Below are 27,952 nucleotides of genomic sequence, written 5' to 3'. Positions count from 1 at the left end.
CGAGGGAGGGTACAACAGATCCAAATGTGGCACTTCTTCATTTATGTTTCTGTTTCGTCATTTTTGTCCTGAAGTTTTTTAATGTAGAACAAGTTCACATTAACATTAGTCCAGAAAAAACCTATACAACCTACTCAACTATTATGAGCATGGCTCATTCCATGTGTTTGAGCACTTTGATCTGAGATGTTTACAAAAATTTTACTTATTTACTCATCACAAGTGACAATGCAAGTGAGATCCATGCGAGTGTGTACACATTTGTGTGGAATGTGCATAATAGACTCTTACTTGAGAGAAAGGACATGGAATGTCTCGGGTATTGTTTGGTTTATTGTTTGATGTAATAAAAACATTGAATGCCAAACACAAGAATGTAATTTTGAGAGCAGTCAGTTTTACAGAGAGTAATATAAAATGGTAGATATGTAGGTGAGACCAATAATATGGTTCTAGTAGCAATGAGTATAGGAGAGAGTGAATGAAATAAGATTGATGGCTTTGGTCCTACAACCTCTTTTAAAAGGAGAGGTTATGTACACTCACCAACCATTGGATTGAATTTTTCCACTAATGATGCCATATCAATGATTGATGGGTGTGCAGGACCTCTCTTTTCTTGGAGAGGATCCTTGTCCACAATAATAGGCCATGTCTTAATGAAAAATAGAGTAGACTCGGAGTTTCAAGACTACAGACAATAAATTTGAGTGTGACGGTGCTATCTTATTGTTGTCCATTTGGATGATCTAATGCTTTCAACAAGTCAAGCTAGGAAAAGTGTAAAGTTTTGGATAGACTCAAAAAAACACATGGTAGAAGATTTGCCGTATCTTGGCCACAAATAGGGGCAATGTGGAAAAGTACATGAAGGAGGCTCATGGTCTACATTCGTTTCACTTTCTTGATCCACTTTTATTGGGTCCAAGATCTAATAAATAACCTGGGAATAGGAAAGGCATGTGAAATAGAGGACCTTTTGAATAAGAAAAGATCATTCAATTAAGAATTGTGGGGTCCTAGTGTCCAAACACTCCAAATAGAGAGAGGGAGGCATACCATTTTGAGAACATGAACAAAACAAGTAAATCTGATCCTAAAATGAGAAAAAGAAGGGAAATTGGAGCTCCTTCAAGTTTAAAGAAGCATTCATAGGGTCAGTGAAATTGGGCCATCAATGGTCAAAGGAGGCCCATTAATTCAGCCCACATAAGACATTTTGAGGCAAGTGGGCCGTGAAGGTGGAGAGAAAGGGGACCATGTATGCACTACAAAGGCAAGTGGTGAGACTTGAATGGAGAAATTCTCCTGAATTTTTAGCTACCAACCGCTCTAAATGAGCCCAAAAAAGATCCGAAAGGCTCACTTATGGGTCCGTATTGGGGCCCACATCCACTAACCGTAGGTTCACAAAAGAAACGGCCAAGAGTTGGCTTCTTCAAACCAAGAAAAAAAGTGGTAAAAAAGAGAATATGCCTCCACCGACCTTATCAAATCTTTTGCCCCCGATTGAAGTCGGATCTCTTTCCCTCTTGCATGTTGCTTGTCTTCACATATCTTTTATTTAGCCTCTCATTATCATGTCCTCAAGGTTGAAAATCTCTTTTCCTTAAACAATCCTTTCAATGCTATCTAGCTATCCAATGGATAAGGATCTCCTCAGGTTTTTATTATTATTACTATTATTATTTTGAAAAAGAGAATTTTTTTTTAAGACAAGAATGTTACAGGGGTTAGTGGGGAGGGGAGAGGGGTGCGAATGTTCGAAGTCCGGGACAACGAGAAATAATGGGCTTGCTTGGCTTGTAACTTTGAAAACAGTTTTGAAGAATTCAAAGAACATAAAACAGTTTTCAGAAAATAATAAAAGATAGTTCTCTGAACTGAGTTTTCAAAAAACAATTTTCAGAAAACTGAACCAAATAAAATTTTTTCGTACAATTTTCTGAAAACAAAAAATTATTCTCAAAATTACAAATCAAGTAAGGCCAACCTTACCACTTGAACTAGGAAGGGGTTTGAACAAAAAAAGTGGTTCAAAGTTGCATCCAATGACTCATCAACACAAGTTTATTGTTGTTAGAATGAGTTATTGATGTCTGTGGGAGCCGTTCCATGGGTGCTCAGACATTCTTCTTTACTAGAGACGACTATTGCATATAATGTGCCATCTTGTTTGATGTAGTAAGAAAGTACGAGGATGTGTCAATTAGAGTTTGAATTTGAGAACGTCAATTGGGTGCAATGGAAAAAATTTCTAACCATATGCCAGACACATTCAAAATTTAAAATAATTACTTTATATAAATAATATCAAATACTCCCTCCGTCTCAAAATAAGTGTTATCTTTGGTATTTGTGACTCACAACAATGTGAGTCACAAATACCAAATGCGACACTTAATTTGGGAGGGAGGGAGTATTAAATTAGTCTTGTATATATATATATATATTTTCTTCCAGAAAGCACTTAACTTAAATCTTTTGCATAAAATACCCTACCTATGCAAGATATAATTGGACCTAGAAAACATGACGGTCGAATAAGGAATGGAGCCTAGGGGGCTCACCACAACTCTTTGAAGGCCGAATGACCAATCAAGAGATAGGGCATGTGGGGATCAACGTAAAGGTCGGCTGACTGAAAAAGAGATCCCCGCGAGGTCGACTCCTGTGCAATGGTGGAATCTCTAAAGACCGAATGGCCGAACAAGAGATAGGCCCACCACTCTTTGGAAGAGTAAGGAATTTTCCCAATTGGATAATGTCCCCCCCTCTCCCCACCTATATAAATCTCCACAGGCCCATGCATCCATTTCTACTAGCTACCACAACTATACATTGCTATTCATTCCCCTTTAGTCATCAACCTAATCTTCACAGAACAAAAGGCATGGACACAAAGTTTCAAATTCTGAAGCTCTTTCTCATAGTTGCACTCCTCATCATAACACCTCTTCTCTCCTCATCTCTAAGGCCCACATATCTCTACTTTGTCTTCAACCTTCTCATTATCGCACTTGGAGCAGAAGCTGGCCTTCTCAAGTTCTTCTCCAAAGCTGCAGACGACAAGAAACCACCTCTCTTTCCATCCAAACCCGTGGTCTCTCTCTCCTCAGAAGCGTCTCCGAACACCACCAACGACACCATCACTACTCCTGAATTTAGTCCTAAGAAGCCAAGGGTGGTCGAAAAATCGTCATCCGAGAAGATTGTTGGCACTGTAAAGGGGCGCGGGGTGAGGAAATGCCCCTCCACACCGAGCCTTTTCTTTATAGGAGGCGCGGAGGTTGAAGCCGAAGAGCTAGTGGAAGCTGATGATGAAGAAGAAGAAGAAGATGGAGAGGAGCTAAGTGGGCAAGAGCTTTTTACGAAAGCCGAGATGTTTATCGGAAACTTCTATAAGCAACTGAAGATGCAGAGGGAAGAGTCATGGAAGAGGCTTCATGGGCTTTATCACAAAGCCTTTTGAGCAGTACTACTCTTAATTTCTTCTGATCACTAGCTATATATATATATATATCAACCTAAGATCATTGAATTTAATTTAGGACATTATGTTTAAGAAAAGGGGAACCATACTTTTTCAGATTTATGGTTCTTCCAAACAGGTTGTTCAAGATTTAGTTCACCTAGCTCCCACACCCTGCATATATAGGGGTAATTCACAATCTCTCTCTCTCTCTATATATATATATATATTACTGGTCAAGTTGTTATGCATGCATTTTTGTCCTTCAATATTTTGTACAAATTTTAGACATGGTAGTGTTATATATTAAAAGAACATGAAGGATTGAATGTATGGATTTAGAATATGGATTTTAGTTATATATGGTTTTATAATTAATGCATATCATTAATCTTTTTTCCTGGTGTTCCTTAATTTGTTCTTTTGTACAACCTTATGGACCAACTCTAACTGATACCTTAATTCATCCGAGAAATTTCCATTCATAATCATAAATGTTTATCTGAATAGTGGTAGTGTGTCGTGTCGTGTCATGTGTGTGTTTTTTTTTTTGGGGTAAGGATGTTAGATAAGTTTGTTATATTGTTCTTTCATGGTATCTCTGTAAATATATATATGACAAACACCAAGATCAATAATTAAGCATGCATTTCATTTATCAATAAAATTTGTAAAAGACAAAAAATAACATACATATGATGTCGAAGAGTAAGAGAAGGCTAAGGGTGGGCAAGGAGAGAATCTTAGGATGAATTTTTTAATATAGGTTGAGATAAAAAAAAATACAAATGAGTCATATATGCATATTAAGGAACAAAAGGAAAAAAAAGCGCGTGGAGATAAGGATGCTTTAGTATAGAAATGCTAAAATCACTATGGTCTGCACATGTGCAAAAGGCTAAATTTGGGTGTTGTCAATACAGTTAACAAACGACGCTATGACACACACACACACACACACACATGCATATATATATATATGTAACATCTTGCTTTCATGGAAGCATTGTGATTAGTAATGTATTAATGTTAGCAACTGACTATGAATATATATACATTTGAATAGATGAACATGATAAATCTTCAAGTGCATTGGAAATTTGGAAGTTTTTGCTTTCCCCATCTGTATACTTTGCTGAATCACTTGCATGAATTAACTATGGTATTTCTAACTTGCATACAAAAAAAATAAAAAAAATAAAAAAAAAAATAAAAAAAAATAAAAAAAAAGGGGTAGAAGAAGATAATAATCTCATATTCAAATGGCAAAGTGAAAGCACCCGGCCCATTACACTAGTCCACGAACAATAGTATGGCGAAAATGAAGGCTTGCAGGAACTTCTACTTTATATATACCAATTAATCCAATTTTTCGTAAAATATATTATATTCTCTCCGTCTCAAAATAGTTGGATACTTACAGACTTGGTAAAAGCCAGTAAAATGTCTATTTTTTGCGTAGTGACTTGAAAATAGAAAAATGAATGAGACATGAAGCACATTGTATTTGTACTCTACCTCATATGTGCTATGCATGTCTTGTAATGAAGAAATGTAGTGAGCAATTTCAATAATTTTGTCTTGTTGGTTTTCTTTGAAGTTATTTCTCAGAAGTTCAAAGAATATTGATGGCAGCCTTCATACATTGAACTTAACCCCTCTTCTCTCTAGCTTACTGTGTGTTTGTTAACACCTCTTCTCTCTAGCTCACTGTGTGTTTGTGTGTGTCCATTTGCGTGTATAGTACGTACACCATGGACTTATGTGCTGGGTAAGTTGCCAGGAATGTTCTTGATATCAGTGTTTTGCTAAGATTTTCTCCTCTCTTTTTTTGAATATTCTCCTTTTTGTTATAAAGGGGACCCCCCTTTTGTCTTTTTAATGTGTGGTAATGAGTGGAAATAGAAACCTTCTTCCTTTCACTCTTTGCTTTCGTAACTTTCAAATTCCATTTGTGTCTTTTGTGTGTGTGTGTGTAAGCAGCCTCGTCACATTCTTACCTTGCTTTTCTATGTTCCCCATTTATGTTCTCAAACAGCCTTTATATATATATATATATATATATATATATGCATATGTTTTCTGTTAATCTTTAGCTAAAATCGGATTTTACAGCTACAATTAAATGACAGGAGAGGTCTTAATTTTACTTGAGCTAAGTTCGGTAGCATAGAATTGGTGTTTTGAAATTGAAAAAAATAAAATTGATTCAAGCTTTAAACTATACTTTTTTTCCAATTCTAATTTCAATGCACCAATTTTATGTTATCGAACATAGCATTTTTGAATTTTAGGTCCAAACTGGAGTTTGAACTATGGTTCAAGCACCCTAGTAGGCACGATAAGTCCATGTTAGAACTCGTTTGCTTCCAGCTAAACTATTAGTAAGAGTTAGAATCAGTTTAAAAAGTTGGAACTCTCAGAATTTTGAACTGCATTTTCAAATCAGAGCTTTCGAGTCCTTGCAACTCTGCATTCAGAAAACGCAACAAAAGTTAGACAAAGAAAGAACAGAAGCTAGAATTATAACATTGTTTGAAAATCAAGCAAAAACACACACATATAGAAATAGGAGAAAAAAACAGAGAAACAAAACCAGTGATCTCTTGATTATTCTCTGATCAAATACTGTATTCTGAACCCTAAAATCATACCAAGAGATGTAGGAACCAACGGGCAAGTGTCCTAGAGGTATCAGTCTTTGACCTCCCAAAGGTTCAAGTATTAGAAGAGACATGTGTGTGTGAGTACCAACTCAAAAAAAAAAAAAAAAAAAAAGAAAAAGAAAAAGAAAAAAAATGTAAGAAAGAGATATTGAGAGAGAGAGGTAATCGTTCGTCTGTGTGTGAATGTTTGTTCACAATAATTTCTATGAAAACCCAATCCATCATCTTCTTTCTAGTTCAAATTCTTCCTTTTGCCTTTAACTTTTTTTCTTATAGAAAACTAATTTATTTATTTATTTTTATCAAGCTTTCACGTCACAAATCATGTTGAAATCCTCAAAACTCACTAATCTTTACTTTTCATTCACCGCATTGATTCGTATGAATTTCAATCTATTTTTGTATTTACAGGTCCAAGTTACCTTCAATTTATGTTCAATGCCATGGAAAAGGATACTCCATATTGGACTTTAAAGTACAATTTGCAAATAAATAATTTTGAAGTTGAACTTAGATCCTATCTGGTGTACTATACTTTGCCATACAACTATATTAAAAATGGGCAGTGCTAAATTGAAATTCATTTTTAATCCAATTTCAATGTATTTGCTTGATACAGGAATTTGGAAGCATCATTTTTTATTTATTTTCAAAATCTCCAAGTAAAATAAAGAAGAATTACATAAAACTTCTTCAAATTTTGATAAGAGACACTAACGAATCAGTGGCCCAGCAGTCTTCTTACTTTCCAAAAAAATACCAGGATTCTCTTTTTGTGCCCAATTTTGAATTAAACAAAGAATGTCTCATCCAACCTCTGGTGTACAAATGATCATAACAAACATTACTTGCTCATAAAAATATTTGAAAGCCAGATTACTACTCTACACGAGATGCTAAGGAAAAAATTATGAGCGTTGGAAGATGATAATAATAATAATAACCTGCGAACTTCACCTACATATGTTAATCAAATTGGAGCTAGAGATGACATTAATATACTCCACTGGAGATGTTAATCTCGTATGAAACTTTGGAATTTTTATTTCCTTTTTCTTTTAGCTGTCACATGGCCAACATAAGAAAAGTTGATAACATACCAAAAGTGTCTAATTTTTGGCCAGAAGAGAACCAACATAAAGCCATTTAGATATTTAGTGCCTCACAGTAGTATAGAAACTGAACTAGACACCAAAGTACCCAAACCACATTGTACTGCCTAACATGTACTGGCTGTATCTTTTCTTGTGAGGGTCATTGTCCAACAATTTATTCAAGTGGAGTTTTTTTATTCTTTTTTTTTTCATATTCTATATATATATATATTGGCTGTGTGTGTGTGTATAAAGGGAGGGAGAGATCATTTTCAATATTATTCTTGTGTTACTATCAAGTATCAAGATTTGGGTTGGCAAGGAGGAAACCTAGTTCCCTGCTCTAGGATTTTGGTTAAGCTTGGTGAGTTGCCTTGAATGCTGTTGGCATTACATAGATTTTCTAAGATTTTATCTTTTTGAGAGTTTTGGTTTACTATGTTAAAAAGGTGAAGCCCTTTTTTTTTTTTCAGCTTTGTGGTAGTGAGCACAATATGAGACATTCTTGCTTTGGCCTCAAAACTTAATATTCCCCCAATGTGTCTTGTGGCCTGTGGGGGCCCACAGAGAGGCTGCTTACACTTGCACACCATCTTCACATTCTTATCTTGCTTGTGATGCTCACTCCACCTTTACAGTCCTGAAGGGAATGGATGCCTTCCCATGAAGCTCATAGAATCACTTTGTACATAATAATGTTCAAAAAACAGATAATCAACATTAGTCATGCAATTTTATTGTGAGCATTGTGAGCATATGTCACCTCTTGTTTTTTTTGAAAAAAAAAAAAAAAAAAACCTACAAAATTTCTCCAATTTCTGAATCACAATTCATGCATTTCAATCACATTCAATAGACTTGGATGATTCCATATTGAGTAGCAAACTCACTTTCTACTCATGGTATATGATTAAAATGGATAAGAATTGGATAGCTTTGAATTTGGCTTCTCCGATCCCTGATGGTCCTGCATTTCATGACACTTGAGATCTTATACGACACAGTTTTGCTTCGATTTTTAGAAAAAGTTGCAACAGCAAGAAAGTTGAAAGAATATATCAAAATAACTTGAGTAAACTAGATAATGAATGTTTTGCCAGTCCACATTTCCCATATACATTAGTTTACTAACCAGTACCCTAGATTGCGATAAAAATTAGATAAATAAACATTGGCAATGCCTGGCTACAAGTAACAACAGAAGACGATTTCAAAAAACATGGCATGTCAATTTAGTTCACCAGCATATGATCAAATCCTCCCCCAGCCTGTAGGGCAACACGGGCCCCTTGAACGTTGTGAAGCAACTGTTGTAGCCACCTCCTTGTTGTTTGATCTTCCTGAAAACACAGACCATCAAAATCAAAATCCACAAGATTAAAACAGTAGGGAACAGAAGGGCTTTTTTACATGCAGAAGAGATAAAGTTTATCTCGCACTGCAACAAAGACGTGTAGGGTGCGTGGTGGTGTGGTCCAGAGTTCAAATATCATTCGTCAGAAATTATATAAATATTGTATATGTATGTGTGTGTATAGGCTAGTCAAGCCTTGTAGCTGTTGGACAAATTGTAGCATAATAATGTGTTTCCCTCATTGAGTAGACAAGCTGCATCAGACAAGTCCCATGAGAAAAGTTCAGTGGAAATAGTGGCAAGTGTTCTACTGTGTAACACTAGAATGCACAGGATCGTGCATTGTGTGGACAGTGCAGTACCATAGTAGCGCATTGTAGGAGACACTTGGCACTTAGGCGCATGTGATTGTGATCGCACACGCACTTGTGAAATGTCTGTGTTACAGAATCAACTGTAGGGAACAGAAGGGCTATTTTACATGCAGAAGAGAGAGTTGATCTCGCGTTACAAATTATATAAATATAGTATAAGTATGTATGTGTGTGTGTGTGTGTGTGTGTGTGTGTGTACGCTATTCAACCCTTGTAGCTGTTGGGTAGATTGTAGCATAAAGTTTCCCTCGTTTAGTAGACAAGCTGCATCATACAAGTCCCATAAGAGAAGTTTTCAGAACTTTTCTATGGTTAATAGTGGCTAGTGTTCCACTGTGCAACACTAAAATGCACAGGATCGTGCATTGCATGGACAGTGCGGTGCCATAGTAACGCATTGTAGGAGACACTTGGCACTTAGGCACATGTGATTGTGATCGCACACACTTGTGAATTGTCTGTTTCAGAATCAACTGCAACTGAAAACTGTCAAACATCCAAGTAACAAATTTTTTAAAGTCGCGATTATTTAAATGGTGACTATTGAAGATTAAATTTAGACCATCTGATTGAGTAGTTGCATATGTTCGGATAGTGGCTTCATAATTGATAGTCAATTTTCAGTTTAAAGTTGTAGCCATTGGTCCAAAAATCGATGTACAATGCTCTCTCTCTCTCTCTCTAAGTTATATACTTCATATAATGTTCGGGAATGTGGAATTCTGAGTGTCCTGGAGGTGTTTTGACAAGAACATCTCAACAACTTTACAGGGAGTTGGGGCAAAAACACCTTTAAGGACAAGGTTATTATTCTACACACCTCAAAGCCACGGATTATTTTTTCTGATTCTTCTTCACATTACTTTAATGGAATTTATAATAACATGTCTCACCAAAGAGATTAAGGAGGTACTTTCCCCCCTCAAAGTGGTAAATCCAAAATTTCCAACAAAAGACAAAGCTATCTCACGATGGCAATAACATCTGAACCAGCACAGCAAAATTTTGAGATAGCCCAGTAGAATCTTACATAGCTAAATTCAATGTTCTATGACTCCCAGCACTTGCATACTCGATATACACTAACCTCCCCTGAAGAGATGTGTTTATACCACATAGTAAAGAAGCAAAGAAAAAAAAAGAAAAAACCCTCCTATTAACCTTGATAATTAAGATTTGCTGTGTTTGAAAGGAAATGCCTTAGTTGACCCATTGTTCTGGGACTCTGAAAAACGTTCAGTTACATCTCAAAGAAGCACTGGGCCAGTAGCTTAGAACAGAAAGAAATTAACAACCACTGGTATAACAAAGAATATTATGACCGTATGATGCATCAAATTGATGAGCAACACGAGCAATATTAAGTTTTTGATAAGTACGAGTAATATTCAATGGTCCTTAGGACTCCATATTGGATTCATGATTATTATAAGTGCGACGTAAATCATATGAGGGAGCAACCATAAGCAACTACCTAAGGTACTTACACGGAGGCAACTATTGAAGGTGGCATCTCTTAGCATGTCTGGAAGGCAACTTCTTAATGCGTCACAAGCCCTGTGTTATGTAGACCAAGGACCATGGCTTCAGTAAACGTTAAATGGAAAATCAAAGGGGAGATAAATGTGGAGCCAGCATTACATTATTACAATTGTAATTGCAAATAACAAAATTAATTGAAATCACACTATTTACCAACCTTGGATTATCAGATAGCCGAAGGTAACAACGAATAATATGTTTTAACAGCCTTGATGACGGTTGTTCTGCAAGTGCTGCAACCATATTCCCCAAAACTCGGCCTACTGCAAAAAACCGCTCTGCTGTAGTGCATATATAATCCAAGCCCACATCATCCAGTAGAATTTTTTGAACTATAAATGTGGCAACCTGACGGCATAAAACTTCAGTCAGACTTCAATCAACCTGATAACCAAGACCAGGTATTTGTAGGAAGACATTATTGAGTTGATTACAAAGCTGGTGACCTTTGTACATGAGATACTTAGGAATTCCAAAGTTTGAAGATCATACACTTGCTTATATTCTAAGGTAGTTGTCAGATCATTTGATTAAAGATTTCACACAAATTAATGAGGAAGCCAATTGGAAATAGTGAATTTCCAGTGAAAGGGTACCACTGAGTTTAATTATTCCACCACATATTTATAGGTGTCTGTTGTGCTGCCCTCCTACTTTGATTGACAGTCACATGTATCTATAATGTGGAACATTTGAGCACTATGTTGTAAATAAGGGTTCCATTGTTTTTGGAAAACAATTTTACGCATTTAAGTGTTCTGCATATCAAATGGAGCAAGGCTGTTTTGAATGCTTTTCTCCAGAATTGTTTGAAATATGGGCATTTTTTAATCTAATTACGGTGACTATATTTTGTATTTTCTGTGATTGTAGTGTTGTGAACTCAGAATGTTTATTGTTAAATGCATTCAGCTTGTTTGAAATACAATTAATACTGCATTCAGCAATCTGGAATCCAATCTTGAAATTGGAACTGAAGATCATCAATAAAGAAAAACATTCAATTTATAGAGGAATATCTTTTCAAGATCCACAATGGCAACCCGCAAGACAGTGTCTAACAATCTCCGCCAAGCCAAGAGTCATCAGTGGGTATAAATATACGGAGACAAGCACACTACTTTTCCACTCAAATGGAATTTCAACTCTCACTTCTATTGCAGCATCTATTACCTAAAAATCAAGGAATCCAACAGTGTGCTTACACCAATGACATTCCATCTAAAAGACAAGCATGCTTTAGATGGTACATGTTGTACCAATGTCGTGGTACCACCATAGGCCTCCCAAATGATTTTCTGTATAATGGAACTAGAACAATATTAAGGGAATTTGAAGCCGTATTGCAGGACGTGACACTAAAAGGACACGAATCTAACACATTCTGAGTTGTAAAACATCTTTTTCAAATATAACAGTACAAAATTGAGCAGAATTTTTTTTTGACAAATGCTTTTTAATTAGCTGGAAAATAACTTTACCGTGAGGAATTAAAAAAATAAAAATTTATTATCCGTATCAGATTTAGGCATTACCTAGATCTAATAATACAATCAGATGGTAAAAAGATATCAATCTGCAGTAGATAGAAAATGGAAATAGTGAAATTACTGGCATATTTAACGAGAGAAAGAACAATGTAAGAAGCAAGGAAAAATGCATTCAGGAAACACTCAACTGTTTTCGATAATTCACTTCCCATCTCCATCGTACGAAGGCACAGTGGAATTATTTCTGTTGAGAGGAGAAAACTAATCACCTCTGTATCATCAACCTGAAAAAGAAAAGGACCTAATGTTTTGATTTCCAAGATACTTGAAATATAAGAAAGTAACGGATCTGACGAACAAGAGCAAGAAAATAAGCGCTATCAAGTGCACTAAGATTGCAACATTCCTTTTCATGGGAGAGAAAGATCACTGCACACATAGGTGGACCTGCATGGGAACAAAGGGGGACCATGGCTCCCCAAAGTTTTGAGGGGAGAAAAACTAATATATAGGTACCTACATATAGTAAATTTCACAAAATAAAATTTTTAATTTGGTCCTCCAAGGCTTACAAAAAATCTTAATTTGAACTCCCTTTTACCTTATTTTTGGAAGCCTGCATTTTAAAAGGGGTCAACAAAATCTAAATATAATCAGTATTTCAATTTTCTTCTCATTTTATAAAATTAAGGGATTATAAAGTACTTTAATATGTGTTACATGGACTTTTCTATTCTCTTCAAATATCCGTGGTATGGATAATGTCTCAGCGCGCACACTCTGATTCTCCTAATGTTATGGAAGAAGATGAAAAAACTCAAATTTTATAATAGAGAAGGGTTTCCTACTTGTGGGACGGACAGGAACATCTTTTTTTCACATCCTATCTAATTTAAATTCTAATTGAGTATACCTTGAAGAACAATTACATCGTACACTAGAATATATAAAATAAAATGTATTTACATGCCTAGAATGTGTCCATGTGCCCATACCCAAATTTCTTATACTTTTTTCCGTATCCTAAGATTCAAGAATTAGGGAGGTCCGAGGTCCAGCACTGAAACACAAACCTGCACCTGATATTTGGTACCCGATTCCAAGCTTTTAATTTTTTGTAATACTTTAAATATTCTTTTGTATTAAGAATACATGTTAAGAGTTTTATTGGAAAAAGTAAAAAGAAATACAATACGTGTATTTTATTTTTATATTACTAAAAAGGAAACAAAATAAGGTTTAGAATCCAAAACTCAAACTGACAAGCAAGAGGACACTGGTTCAAGACTCATAGCAATCACTTTATATAAAATAACAAATAATTAAAATGTTAGTTATCTGGCTAGTCTTCCACTCCTAACACCCCATGTAGACGGGGGACATAGACTGGGTGATGGGACTTCTCAAGGTTGCATGGAAATTCATATTTTTTTCCTGCAATAATTTTATTATAAGCAGCCGTGCATAACTGCATATAGACATTGTCAAAAGGAGTTAATAATTCTTTTATTTATGTATGTTGTAACTGCTTATGTTCTGTTAAGTTTTGTCCATTGACGCTAATTTAACTAAATATCTGCCCAATGAAAAAAGAGAAACACAGAAATCCATCTCAAACTAGTTATTGAGTGTTTTTCAGAGCCAGAAAATAAAAAGATACGCAATAAAACAATAAAACACTCCTCAGTCTTTTGCATAGGCTGGCAGGTTGAAGGTTTTCCCTGTATCTAATCTTCAATGCTAACAAGGCTTCATCTTGATTCACTTCTAGCAGAATATAGAAATATATCTTCTTATTACTTGGTCAAGAGATACAGATATATACTATCTTGATCAAGATCAAAAGTTGAGAGTCATTAGATCAGAAGCTTTGTCTTTGAGTCAAGCTTATAGTCAAGATTAGGTAGACGAAATTTCTTGGTTAATTAGACAAAGAAAGTAAAATTTGACAAGGCAATCTGCATGCACACATAAACTGGGCAGCTAAAGTAGCAGAAGTTAGGTGCACAAAAGTTCTGTATATTTAGATGAAGACATGAATTAGCTTAACTTTGTTTACGTGTTATTTGCTTTTAAAAATAGTTCCTAGATCACAAGTTACAATCTGGCTGTACCTGGTAAGTTCCTGTTAAACGTATATGGTGTATCAGGCTTTTTCAGGAATGTATTTTGCATTTGCAAGTTTTATGCACCACTTAACATAAAAATGCTTAACTACCACATAAAAACAAACAAAACTACAAATGAAACATAAAAAATACCACCACCAAGGCCAAAGTACCTTCACCAGGGCACCAATGACGCCCAAGCTAGTAAGCCTCAAGTACTCAAAAGGCCTTGATTTGCTTGTTGTGTTAAGAAAAGGATACAGATATAAAGGAATATGAGCTGCAAAAGAAAGAAGGTCAATCAAAATAATATCATTAAATTTCAACTGACTTTTGTAAATATATGCATCTGTTTTAAGAACTAGCCACATAAAATATGACACATCTGTATTTACCCTAAAGAGCCTAAACATAATGCTCAGTGAGAAAAACTCTGACGTCCAACTCTTGTAGCTAAAATTCAGATGCTAAGATACAAAGTCAAAAACTGTATATAAATGGGTAAAAATATGTCAATATGCCAGCATATGGGTAACCTTCGGACACTGTGTCACGTTGATGCAATCAAATTCACATTTTTCAAGAAGTGCATGAAGCACAAGGACGGATGGAAATCCCACAGAAAGGTGTTTGACACGCAAAAGCAAGCATATATGAGACAGATATCGGTGTAGGTACTCAAGATGGTAACTGACATGCCATAGGAGAAACAGATGTTCTCGTTGTAGGTTTGTAGCATAACTTAATGTTCAAATGTGAAACTAACAAAAATGAACAGAACATTATTTGTTCTTCACTTCTTCAGTGTATGAATTACAATGCATTGTTAGGATAGACATTGTTCAGTTAGAACTATAATGCTCCATTTCGTATGAGGGATGATAAATTTATAGAGAAACCAGGAAGCATAGAAAAGGAATCCATAATGAAAGGAAACTTTCTTCCCTTTTTTTTTTGTTCAACTGAGCATGAAAAGGAGGATAAATGAAGGAGTATGACGTTGCTTAATTTTACTGATATACCCTTATGTATTCATACCCTTATGTATTTATGAAAGGATGTAGTTTGAAGAGCAAAAAGAATTATGGTTGGAACTTGGAACATGTCCAAGTCTTACAAAAATGTGATATCTTTAGTAATTTCAATTTAAATTCTAAATTGAATGAAAACTTCAGCAATTCTGACCCATATACATACTGCCAAATTCCAGGGACAAATTGCTCAACATGACGTTTGACATATAGGGTCCAATGTCAACTAAAAGTTGAAGAACATTTGGAAATCAATTTTCTCACTTTTTCAGTATTGCTACTAGCTAGAATCACATATGTTACAAATCAGTGCAATATAACACCCCGCTCCCCGCCCCCCAAAATAATAATAATTACAAATTCAAATTTATACATGATGCTCTGCGATTCAACTTTAAAAAGCAGATACCTGTGAACCAGTCAAACATTACCGAGGGTCTTATATCAGGTGGATATGCATCATATATACCCAAAAAAAAAAAAAAAGGTTTTCCTTTTACATATTAAGCAATGAAGTCTTACAAAATTCCAGATTTCTGCAGGTAAAAAACCTCTGTATGTGTTGATAGAACCAAGAAAATTACCATTGAGGAACAACATTCTTGTGTCTGGATGGGAGGCGACACACTGCAAAAGACATGTACAAAAGTATATATAGCATCAGCAATGCTTCAAAACTATGAAACAAAAATTATCATGAATTGGTTAACCCAAAGTACATCTTTACAATCCAAGCAAGTAATTTCAACTGCAAAAGTAATTGGATAGACCATGGAATGACTATCATATCCGAAAGCAAAAGACGCATCTTTAAATAATTGACTTCAATAAAGCACTTTTTGACATTTTCATTTGCTCTGGCTGTGTAGAGCAAACAATTCCAACAAATTTTAGAAAGGCATTTTGCGACACCTGCATAAGTAACACTTGATTTTAAATTGCATTTCTCGTCACAGTAACAACGGAGGCTTGCATCTTCTTCTTCTTCTTCTTTTGGGTTGGTCCCAGAGCAATGTTTTACGTAGTGGACCAGACTGGCCAGTTCAACTTGATGGACAGTCTACTGGTTCCTTCTCAGCCCGAAAAGCCCATATAACCTTTCTTAACTAAAAATTTCTTTGTTTAATTCAAATTATTCAGACCAAGTGGTTGAATTGATCAACCATACAAACTGCTCACAGTTTAATAAAAAATGTCAACCGAGATCACTTAAGAAACCAATATAATGGCAACCCATTGAGGTTTTCCTGCAAACCCTCAAGGCCTGAAGATGGTGAGAAATTCTGAACACTTCAGTAAACCCTCTTTTAGAGGTCTACTCCAACCTCGCTGTGCTCGGGATTTGCACTTGCGTTGCCCCTCTTGTTCAATCGTGGTCTTTACATGGCCACGTTGTTTGGTAAGAGAGAAGAGAAGATAATATTTTAGAACCCCCTCTTCTGCATGGTTTAATTTGTAGGCCCACAAAAACTATCACCTCAAGAGAAGGTGATTTGGACGATTCAAAGAACAATACAAATGGGGGGTTGTTGGGACTAAAGATTGGACAATAATGGTAAAATAAGTGTTATGAAAATCATACACCAAACTTCTAAGAAAAGAAAATATATGATGATAAGTTTAAAACAAAGAAATTGACATAAAGAACGTTTTGGTATAAAAGGTAAAATATTATACCTGAAGAAGTGCAAGTGCATTACAGACTCTGTTTGATTGTGCCGGAGTCAGGTTTGGTGGTGATAGAACAGGGTATATTGAAACTATCTCCTGTAAGTAGTAAGGAATTCAGGCATCAGTCATAAGAGAAAAGATCGAACATGGTAAGCATCCAGCCAATGAGTCACAAACAAAAGAAGTATCAACTTAAAACTTCAGAACTAGTTTTATGGGTATAGCAGTATACTAAAATAAGTTAGCAGAAAATTATACCATCATATACTAATTAATGAACATGAAAATAAAAAATAATTAGAAGGAAATCAACACCACATTAACATGTAGAATCTGGGACAACAAATTAGGTTGATTACCCTGAAGCCTGCTTGTCCAGCCAGAACAATATCATGAGGAGCCATCAATAAGTTTGGACTAAGGCTGAACTTCCACAAACTTTTAAGCCACAAATCAAGTTTGGACTGAGATCAAGCTATCCTAGCTCAGCCAGCCAATAACATCACAAGGATATATTTGTAATTTTATGTATAAGAATTCCAGAAATAACAATTGGTTTCTTTTCTTCCACTTCTCATTCAATTCCTACAAATAATGGTCCAACTCCTCAATGCTCTTATTAGAAGAAATCATACTTTCATACAATATCTTAATTGAATTATATGTTTTTCTTTGCTTTCATTTTATTTCAAGTAATTTTCATTTGACCAAGCTTTTAATGTCATCAAATTGCTAAAATTCTAACTTGTCCCCCAAGCTTTTAATGTCATCAATTTGTTAAAATTCTAACTTGTTCAGTGAAACTTAATTGAAAGTAGAATAGATAGGAAAATCTTTCAGAGATTCTTTTGATGATTTGTCACTTATTGGATGCTTGTTGATGTCCAGAACATTTTAATAAAATGTAATAATGGAATTTGAGCTTTCTGTAATTCGATCATTCTAAATGTCAATATCTGGGCTCTTGGAAAGGCTTGCCAAGGTTCAGCTTGTTCAAGAAACCCGTAATCCCTCTTGTAGTGCTGGCCAGAGGAGAATAATATGCGTGTACTAGTTAGAAAATGTTAAAAGAGCGAGCATTTTTCAATATGTGAGAATGTAGAAGAAATCAGGGAAGAAGTTCTTAGACAAGTTTTCACTAGACAAACTGATTAGCCAGTTAGACAGTGATATGGAATGACAATTGTAAACCGCAATAAAACTGAATTTATAAGGAAAAATTATAAAGAGTACAAAGCATACCTGTAAGAGTGCAGCAATAGTACCAAAAGAATTCCACAATAACGGAGCCAAATCTTGAAATAGTTCTCTCTTCTAAAAATAAAAAGACCAACAAATACAAGTTTATTAGGCATACTTGTAGATGATCAGCAATAGTACCAAAAAAATTTCACATGAAAGGAGCCAAATCTTGAAATAATTCCTTTAAAAGAACTAAGAGCAAAGGTAGAAATAAGTTTATAAACATGCCACTCAAAAGTTGGAGAACCAGAAGCATCACTACAACCATTTAAAGTAAAAAATTTGGGAGTTAAAGGCATATGCATCCCTGATATTTTTCCTTTCCATTTTATATTTATTAATCTTATTTTCTTTGAAGGCGTATGCATTCCTGTGCTGCAGATATTTAATATAGTTTCACATCAATGTTATTTGAGGAAAACAAGAAAGAACTGATTAAAGGAAAAAGGAGCGCAAATAACAACTCCTTTCAGCATTAAATCAAATTTAGTAGCTGGAGTGGCATATTTTTACAAGTCATTTTGAATTCATAAGACATCAATTTAAATTCGAGAAAGAGAGGAGACTATCCAGCTCTGGTCCCGCCTACGCAAGGTGTTGGGAGGGAAAGAGAAGAAGTTGAAGGGAAAAGCAAGGGCCTAGCTACAAGTTTTACATAACCTTTGGCCTTATTTTGCATCAAATGGTTGTTCTCAAACTCGAAAATGGCATCCTTGCACTAGTCAACCAAGCTTTTACCATCATCAAATCAGCAATGGCCCCTATGTCAATCTAAATCTAAAAGGAAAATATTTCCAATTTCAGATTCTAAAATAGTTGTAAGCCGTAAACTTTTCTTTTTTAACAGCTGGAGTAGCTCAGTTGGATACAACACGTGGCTGCCAACCACAAGGATGAAGTTTCAACCCCTTCCTCTATCATTTAAACATTAATCTTTCACAAAGTTTTTAAGCCTATGACAAAAGCAAAACAGTGACTTATTATATGGAGTATAAACTACTATATCATTTAAAAACAAAACCCTACATTTTTCAAATTGGTCCACCTTTGCTTTGTATGGTAGTAACTGTAGTATTATTCACAATAAACACACTATACCAACGAAAATTAATGAATGTATCTCTTTTATTAGGAAATTGTGTTTAGAAATTTGATCACATGCCAAATGTGCAAGACACCCTTGCTATTTAGTATGTGCATATGAATCCCTATAATTTGAAAATTTGTAGCAAATTGCCCCCTGGTCGTCAATTTTGAGCCAATTGTTTTTATAAAAACCCAAAATACCCTTAATAGAATTTGTGCATATTAGGTTTTTTTTTTTTAATTTTTTTTTTTTTTTATTTTGCTTTAAGGGCATTTTAGGTTTTCAATCTTCAAATTAAGAAAATCTCCTTATTTGCTCAATTTGAAAAATGTAGGGCTTTGTTTTTAACACCAGGGTTTTTGCACATTATGTATATAGTGGGGGATTTTTTTGCACAATACCCAAAATTTAATTACTAACATGATTATAAAGTTTTACATCTTTATGTGTATTTCATTTTTTTTAAAGCTCTGATTGACAGTAGATATAATAGATTTAACAACAACAACAATCACCTATTATCAAATTAACGATTAAAAACCAAACTTCATAAGTAAGAACTAATCACCTATTTATCAAAACTTCAAAAATTACCAACAGGTTATCACACATTAACAATTATCTATTATCGAATTAAACCATAATAAATAAGAAATCAAAACAAATATGATGACAAAGAAAATTGAGAATAAAATGAATAATCATAAATTAAAACATAGAACAGATCAAGGAACATAAAAGAAAAGAACAACTTTGATGTTATGCCTATGTATGAATGAGTGCTTGCATGTATACAGCAAATGAAACCCACGAACAAAAAGGATGGATATATAAAAGGAGGAAAAGGACTTTAAAATGCACCAATAAAAATCCACTAATACAACCGTACATGTATGTGTGTGTATATAATTAAAGTAATGAATATGCACGCATATATAACAGTGTAATTGGTGCATATATCTCAGATTCAACAAATAATAACGAGAAATTTTGAGTACTCCAACAAGAAGGTGACCGTTAAGGAGCTATTATACATAACCTTGGAAAGTTTGAATTTGGGGATAGGAGAGGGGGAGAGAGTAATTTGTGAACCATAAAAGGAAATTATTTAGAGAGATACAGAAAGACTTGAATAAATACAAGTGCATATATGTGTGTGTTATACGTACCTTGGAAAGTTCGAGAAGAGCGTTCTCTCTGAGATCGGGGTTGCTGAGATCGAGCACTAGCTGTTCGGCCGATTGCATTTTCCGATCTTTGTTCACCTGAGCTCCGACTACGTTCCCGGAACCGACGAAAGGAGCGTTGATGGAAAGAGACTGAGGCAGGTTGGTCATAGAGATCCTCACTCTCCTCTTTTTCTCTCCCTCTCTCTCAAATTTTCTTGTCTACGGAGACGGGTGTCGTGTCTGTCTCAAATGAAAATAAGGAAGAGGAAGTTGTGAATTAATTGAAGGACGTCATCATATTAATGTGCGCGTTAATGTTTCATAATAGTAGTGACGTACCCTTTTTAACCTCTTTGTATTTTTTTTTTCTTTAAAAGTTTAATTTTTCTTTTTTACAAATTTGGTAATTCAGTGTTATTTCTTTTATCTTTTAAAAAAAATAGTGAGGATTTAAATATTTTTAAATGAACAAAGTGGGAGTGACACTAATGAATTTCTTACTGATCACAACAATAGAAAAATAGTTTTTTTTTTTTTAACTTTTATATCTCACAAATTATCTTAATTATTTTCAAGAACTTATACGGTTGATTATGTTTGTACTTATACCTAATGTTATATTTGGTTGAAGGGAATGATTTGATAGGAAAGTGGAGGGAAAAACAATTTCCACCAAATTATTGTGTGTACAATGTACAATATAAGCCTATTATACCCCTTCCCCTGACTTTTTCTCCCAACTCTTAGCTTCAAACATATGCTTATACTCTAAACAGGCATCCCATTATTTACAAACGACTAGAACAGATTATAATTAATGACTAAGATATTTTATCTAAATTTCTCCACATAAATTATCTTATACTTTTACAAAATTATCTAATTTTTTAAAATATTTAAACTCCAAATTTGTGGAAGCTCGAGAATCTTTCGATTGTCTCAACACTCTACAATCTTCACAATGTGAAAGATTTTAGAATTCGACTTTCCTCATGTGTAAAGTCATCCTAAAGGACCTAAACATTGGTTACAACCTGCAATTACACAGACTATAATAATAGAATAAGTTGAATTCAAAGCTCACATAAACTTTTGTATATATTTTCTTATAGGGAAAATTATAAATAATTGGACTTTTGGGCTCCATTTTACAATTAGATAGAGTCTGGCATGAAATTTTAGAAAACTAAATTCTCTTAAAATATTTTTTATAGGAAAAATTATAAATAAGTGGACTTTTGGGCTCCATTTTACAGTTAGATGGAGTCCGAAACTTAAGAAAAATAAATTCTCTTAAAATGTGGATGTGAAGCCTGACATTGCTATTGAAATGATGAAATCACTTTTGTTTTTTAGTTGGTACTCAGACACCCTTTTAAGGAATTATTTTCACCTAATAGGAATTGATCCTAAGACATAATATTTGATGAGGTATCAGACAATGAAATAGCTTTTAATAGTAGAGCCGTCACAAAATTGTTGTCAATAAAAAACATGTTATTTGTTTAGCGATATATTGTATAAAATATTTTTTATACTTAAAAGTACTTTTAAATTTGTTTGGTAACAATGTTGTTTAAAGCAATTTTATTACTAAATTATTATATTAGATATGCACTTACAACAATGTTGCATCATATTATTGTAAGTATGATTTATTCATAAGGACTGCTGGTTAACATGGTACGATTACTGATTATAAAACTAGTTCAAATACACTGTTACAACTTAAAAATAAGATTTCTCGTTTGAGATTTTCACTTTACGGAGTCTATAGTCAAGTATAGATTCATAAATTGTCAATGGAATGAATTAATATTTGAATTTTTTTTTTTGGGAAAGTAAGGATGATTTTATAAATTAATGCAATATTTACATAAGCAAATCAAAAGAGTGGCAGGCCCACAAAGAGTGGACAGCCCACTCACAAAACATTGTACAAAACATTATCTAACAAGTTCACAATGAGGCCCAACATAGCAACAAGTTCACAAGGAGGCCCAGTATAACAACAAAGACAATACTAGTCTAGGGCGAATTAGACTATTCTTGTCTAAGGCATTCCCACTTCTGGTGTAGAACACAAGGGTACAAAACCCTAATCAGTTCGATCCGGCAGCACAAGTGGTGGTTTGATGAATGCCAGCAACTCCCATTCGTCCTTAATAGATGTAGTTAGAAGTTTTTGTCTTACCAAATCAGTGATCTGTCTGAAGATTGTAATTTGATTGCTCTCTTCAAACAGATCACTGATTTGGTAAGGCAAAAACTTCTAAAATTAGCTATTGTAATATAATTTATTTTTTGGGGTGGGTTTGAGTCCACCAAAGTCCACTACTAGATCCAACCTGGTTTATAGTGTCGATGCCTTTATCAAATACTATGTGAATAGTGATGGTGATGCAGCTCATAAAATTATATTTATACAAAAAAGATAGGGATTAAATTGTAAGAAAAAATATAATACAATTTCTCTAACAATAAAAGGGCTTTTATTTAGTCATCAAACAACACATCTAACCTTAACGCGTGTTTTTAGTGGTACACAAGAAATCCCAAACGGCCACGTTTAGAAAAACGCTGTCAAGCATTTAAGAGAAGTCATGTTTCTAAATTTTCATCACTTTGGCTCCATCTGACGGTAAAATGGTGTCTAAAAGTCCACCTCTTTGTAATATTCCCTCGTGTATATCTATCTATTTTAGCTCTATAAAACTCCTTTGATTGACATGGTGATAGAAAAATTAGAAATGATGAATGAAACAAAAAAAAAAAAAAAAAATTTGGTTGATGAAAAATTTAGATAATTGAATCAATTTATATATATAGTCTACAATTTTAGTTGTTAAATATTAAAATTCAATTTATATAAATTAATTGATAAAAACTTTAAAATATATTAAATTGGTGAAACCTCTTACAAAGAAAATGGAATGATCAGTTAATTTTATTTATCAGGGTGAAGTGTAAAAAAAATACCTCGACTTTCACCCGCCTATAAAAAACTCTCTTTATGAATTTGTTTAGCAAAAAACTCCCCTCAATTATTATAAAGGGGTATTTTAACTGACGTCCATTTTAGGTATTTTCAGAGGAAAATCTTTAACACATTACTGCTATGTTTGGTGTGCAGGAATTGAATGGAATGGAATGCCCATTCCAATCATTTTTTTGTTTGGTATGCAACTTAAAGTAGGAATGACCATTCCATTGGAATGAAAATCCATTCCACAACTAAACCTATGGAATGGCCATTCCATTCCCAAGTAATTTATTTTAAAAAATCGACTTTCCAAAACACCTTCATATTTTAAGTTCAAAAATCATCATTACCTTCCACTACAATCATCTCTGCTTTTCACCACCACTACCACCACTACCCCTGCCTTCCACCACTACCGACTTTCACCATCGCCTACCACTTTCCACCATCACCGCCACCACTGCCTTTCACCACCGTTTGCCATAACCATCACCGCCGCCTTTCACCACCGCTACCGCCACCGCCATTGCCTTTCACCACCTTCCACCACCACCACCACCACCGTCATCGCCTTTCATCACTGCCACCACCTTCCACCATCACCACTGCTACCGCCTTTCACTACCACCACCACCTTCCACCACCGTTACTGCCACAGCCCTATACCACCACCGCCGCCTTCCACCACCACCACCTCTGCCCACTTCCACAACCACCAACACCGCCGCAATCACTTTCCACCACCGCCATCGCCTTCTACCACCTTCTATCAGCACCACCACCTTCCATCACCGCTACCGCCACCACCTTTCACCACCACCGCCGCCGCCTTCCACCACCACCACTATCGTTAATTTAATTTAATTTATTTGTTACTAAAAGAGATATTTTGGAAAATTCAATTAAAAATTTATTTCATTCTAAATTTTAAATTGGTCCAACCAAACATTAGAATGGTTATTATCATTCAATTCTTACACATTTCATATTTACAACCAAACAATAAAATGAAAATGACAATTCCATTCCATTTCCATTCTCATTTCATTATTCCTTACATTCCATTCCTGCACACCAAACCTAGCATACACTTGTTCCCATTCATATCCCTGTCCGCAAATGAGATACAGATCCATTATACGTACTGAAGTATGCAATAGGAGCAAGCTTCAACTTCCTCTTTCTGAAATCATTGATATAGCTTCTTATGCCCTACCATATCAGCAAATTCACCACTATATAAGAAAGCTAGAACCAGAAAGGAAAGATCATGGAACAAATTTGTTGATGAGATTTCATTCAAAAGTCATTAATTGAAAACTGAAATACAGATCAAATCAGCAAGCAACCAGGAACATACCCAATAACCAGCACTTTGGGCTACGCGTGCCAATGGGTGAGAAAAATCATATGTCGGCATGCCTATTGAAAATGGATGCAAGAGGCATATCTTAAAAAAAGAAAATCTACAAATTATCTTAACCATTAGATTAACAAAACATTGCTTCAAACTCAATGACATAATGAGCATACAACAATGAATTTGGGGAACATTGAATATTCTGGAAGGTGTCCAAAGAATAATGCCATGGAGGGTTGAACAAGGTCGTAGTTCCGGCGACTTGGTTCAAGAAGCTTGCTGAGCTTAGCGGTTGAAGCTTTGGGTTCGCCGGACTATGACGCCGCTGCTACTTTGGACGCCGGAGTTCATAGATTCCGATGTGGTCGCTGAATGGTTTTCTTCTCCCCGACTTTTCTCCTTCAATAGCAGTCCAGTGAGGCTATGTCTAGCGAGCTTTTCTCTGGTAAGACCGGCGACCCACCTCTAACTTCGGGCCATTGGAACACCGTCTTAGAAGGCGGTTGTGCTGCACAGAAATTGGTGGCGCATCAAAGTTCATGTAACGGAATTCGCCGATTGGAACGATTCCACAGCTTTTTGCTAGCAGCATAGCCGGCGCCATCTTTCATCGTCTTCAATCGCGAAGTTTTGGGTTCTTCGAGGGTATGCCTTCTGATTAAGTCTTCCATTCCTACTGCAACTTCGATTTAATCTCTCTGTTTGTCATTAATTTAATCCCATTTAATCTCTCTCATTCACTCTATCATCTCTCTCCGATTCACTCTCTTCCGGCGACAACCTTGAAGCCAATGACGACAACTTTATGGGTGATTCCCCTATTTTTTCCTCTGCGGGACCAGTGGACAGAAAGATGAAAAAGTCGTTTTTTTTGTTTGGCTTAACCGGTGAAAGTCAATGGGTGCTTTTTTGCTAACAGGTGAAAGTTAAGTGGTATTTTTACAATTCGTCCAATTTATTGTTATCCTCTTCGTTTCAAAATACATATTCACTTTTTTATTTTTATTCATCCTAAAATAAGTGTTTAATTTAAAAAGTTTATGTATTATTTTTTATAATTTTCTTGCGTTAAATCTATAAAGAGTAAATCATCACATTACCGTGACACATTAAGAATAAATTCAATAATTCATTTATTATTAATATAATAAAATATATTATTCTAAATTAAACTTATAATAAACCACACTTTTTCGAAGAGGAGAGAGTATTGTGATAATGTCAGCAATGGTATCAGTCTTGGTAAATTTTAAGTCAATGTACATATTTTTACATGTCAACAAGAAAAGCGACACAAAATGATTTTATTCAATAATTTATTTATTATTAATATAATAAAAAAAATTATTCTAAAAAAAAGTTAAACTTCTAAAAAAACCATACCTTTTTGAAGAGAAGAGAATGTTGTGATGGTGTCAGGAATGGTATCATTTTTGGTACAAATTACGTCAATGTACATAATTTCACATGTCAACAAGAAAAGTGACACAAAATGATGATTTTTATGGCATTGTGTGATTGGACGATCAGATTTTTTGCACCATTGCCAATAGGGAAATTATTGTTATTTTATGGTGTGATGTAGTGAATTTTGGTGGGACAATAAATTATTAGATACCTATTCATTACAAACAATTAAAATCGAAACATTTTGATTTTGTCATTAGTTAGGATGACATCACTATGAACAATCCATAAAATTTTTACATTGTGATCAAAATAATTTCTTTCAAATCGAATACATATTGTATTGGTATATGTACCCAATAACAATGCACCATTTAAAAAAAAAGGTTAGTCCTCTTATAAAATTATTAATAAACGAGATAATGTACACAAGAGAGGACTATTGATACAAGGTATACACCTACGAACTTTTCAAGAAAACTGAAGTTTCAGGCAGTTAGCTCTTCATAGACAGTTCAAACATATGCACCAAGTAATTGAAGCATAGGAGAAAGTCACTATACCATAGTAGCATCATTAACATGGTGAATGTTTGGAAGCCCTCTTGAAAGTATTCTTTCATTTTCATCCATTTTTTTCATATCCTGAGACAAATAATAATAGGGGTAAAGTGCAAAAAATCCCCCCTAAGCTATTGCCTTTTTATAAATAACCCTCTAAACTATTGATTTGTTGCAATTAAGGTAAAACTCATCACAAATGACAATTTTACTCTTTCTTATTTTTATTATCTTTTCTCTTATGTAAATATTTATTATATTATTTACCTTGATTTTATTATAGTATCAATTTATCATAAAAATGAAAAAAAAAAAAAAAAAAAATTTGTAACTACCATTTTCTAAATTGATTAACTTATTATTAAAATTTTATTATTTGTAATAAAACTTATTATAACCAATTTAAACATTTTTTTCATAAAAAAAATATCTTCTTTTTCATACAATATATATTGATGAAAATTAATAAAATACTTTTAAAAAAATACCTTCTTTCCATGTAATATATTCATTAAAAATTTAAAAATTAATTAATTTTTTTAAAAAAATTCTACTAAATTTTTTTATTTAAATAATTAATTTAAAAAATTAAAGTTTAAGTTATAGAAATTTAATGGAGAATATTTCATCAAATTAGTATGATTTTTTTTTTTTCATAATTTATTTAGATAAGAAAAATATATTAAATGTAATTCAATAAGAAGGAGCATTATGGTCCTTTAATGAAATATAGTATAAGTATTGGGGTATGTTGCAACAAAATGTAATAGTTTAAGGGGTTTTATTTACAAAATATAGTTCAAGTGGATTATTTACAAATTGAAACATAATTCAGGTTTTTTTTTACACTTTACCCTATAATAATAATACTAATAATAACATAAGTAAATACTAGTTATTAACTACCATTCACTATGAGGTCTATCCTTTGAACACTATAAGTAACTTTAATTTTCCCCGTGACGCATTTGAACCATAAAAACAAGTCTCTACTACGGTAGACCAATAAGTAATTAGAACTGTGTATGGTATATTTACATGGTTGGATATGAATCTCAAACAAATAAAACAGGACTAAAATTTAGATTAAACCAAGTCACCCCTACCGGTCTTTTCAAATACTTGTGTATCTCTGAACCTTCAAATTGAAAAATGGAGAAGACTTTTGGATTAAAAAACATATGCTTTTAAGACCAATTCTTACCCTATATATAGGCATCGCATTCCTTATAAACGACTAGAACACATTACAATTAATGACTAAGATACTTTATCTAAAATTCTCCACATAAATTATCTTATATATTTACCAATTTTACAAAAATCTCTAATTTTTTAAAAT

At 34.1% G+C, this 27,952-nt stretch overlaps 1 protein-coding gene across 2 annotated transcripts; it reads right to left on the bottom strand.

Annotated features, from left to right (window-relative positions):
- Positions 1-8,277: 8,277 nt before the first annotated feature.
- LOC132312185 (uncharacterized) lies at positions 8,278-20,589 on the bottom strand. 2 transcript variants are annotated; one of them, XM_059810449.1, is made up of 9 exons: positions 20,301-20,589; positions 18,045-18,113; positions 16,809-16,898; positions 15,716-15,758; positions 14,274-14,380; positions 12,181-12,276; positions 10,660-10,850; positions 10,448-10,517; positions 8,278-8,572 (listed from the first exon to the last, which is right to left on the bottom strand). In XM_059810449.1, the coding sequence occupies exons 1-9, from the start codon at positions 20,466-20,468 to the stop codon at positions 8,465-8,467; spliced, it is 942 nt and encodes a 313-aa protein (XP_059666432.1). In that variant the 5' UTR covers positions 20,469-20,589; the 3' UTR covers positions 8,278-8,464. The 2 variants fall into 2 exon arrangements, with proteins under 2 accessions (XP_059666432.1, XP_059666431.1); XM_059810448.1 differs by having other exon boundaries at positions 18,045-18,116; positions 20,301-20,587.
- Between the last annotated feature and the right edge of the window lie 7,363 nt (positions 20,590-27,952).

The sequence above is a fragment of the Cornus florida genome, unplaced genomic scaffold (genome assembly GCF_030987335.1).
Source record: "Cornus florida cultivar Cherokee Brave unplaced genomic scaffold, ASM3098733v1 CherokeeBrave_3.0.0_Hap2_Chr06, whole genome shotgun sequence".
Lineage (NCBI taxonomy): Eukaryota > Viridiplantae > Streptophyta > Magnoliopsida > Cornales > Cornaceae > Cornus > Cornus florida.
Note: the sequence above shows the minus strand (reverse complement) of the source record. Positions and strands in the feature narration are given on the sequence as shown.

Excerpts from the sequence above, each read along its gene's own strand:
- LOC132312185 (XM_059810448.1), bottom strand. The coding sequence starts at position 20,468 with ATGACCAACCTGCCTCAGTCTCTTTCCATCAACGCTCCTTTCGTCGGT. Across the intron at positions 12,277-14,273 it reads TCATTGGTGCCCTGGTGAAG|GTTGATGATACAGAGGTGAT; the intron begins GTACTTTGGCCT and ends TTTCTTTTTCAG. Across the intron at positions 10,851-12,180 it reads GAAGTGAATTATCGAAAACA|GTTGCCACATTTATAGTTCA; the intron begins GTTGAGTGTTTC and ends TTATGCCGTCAG.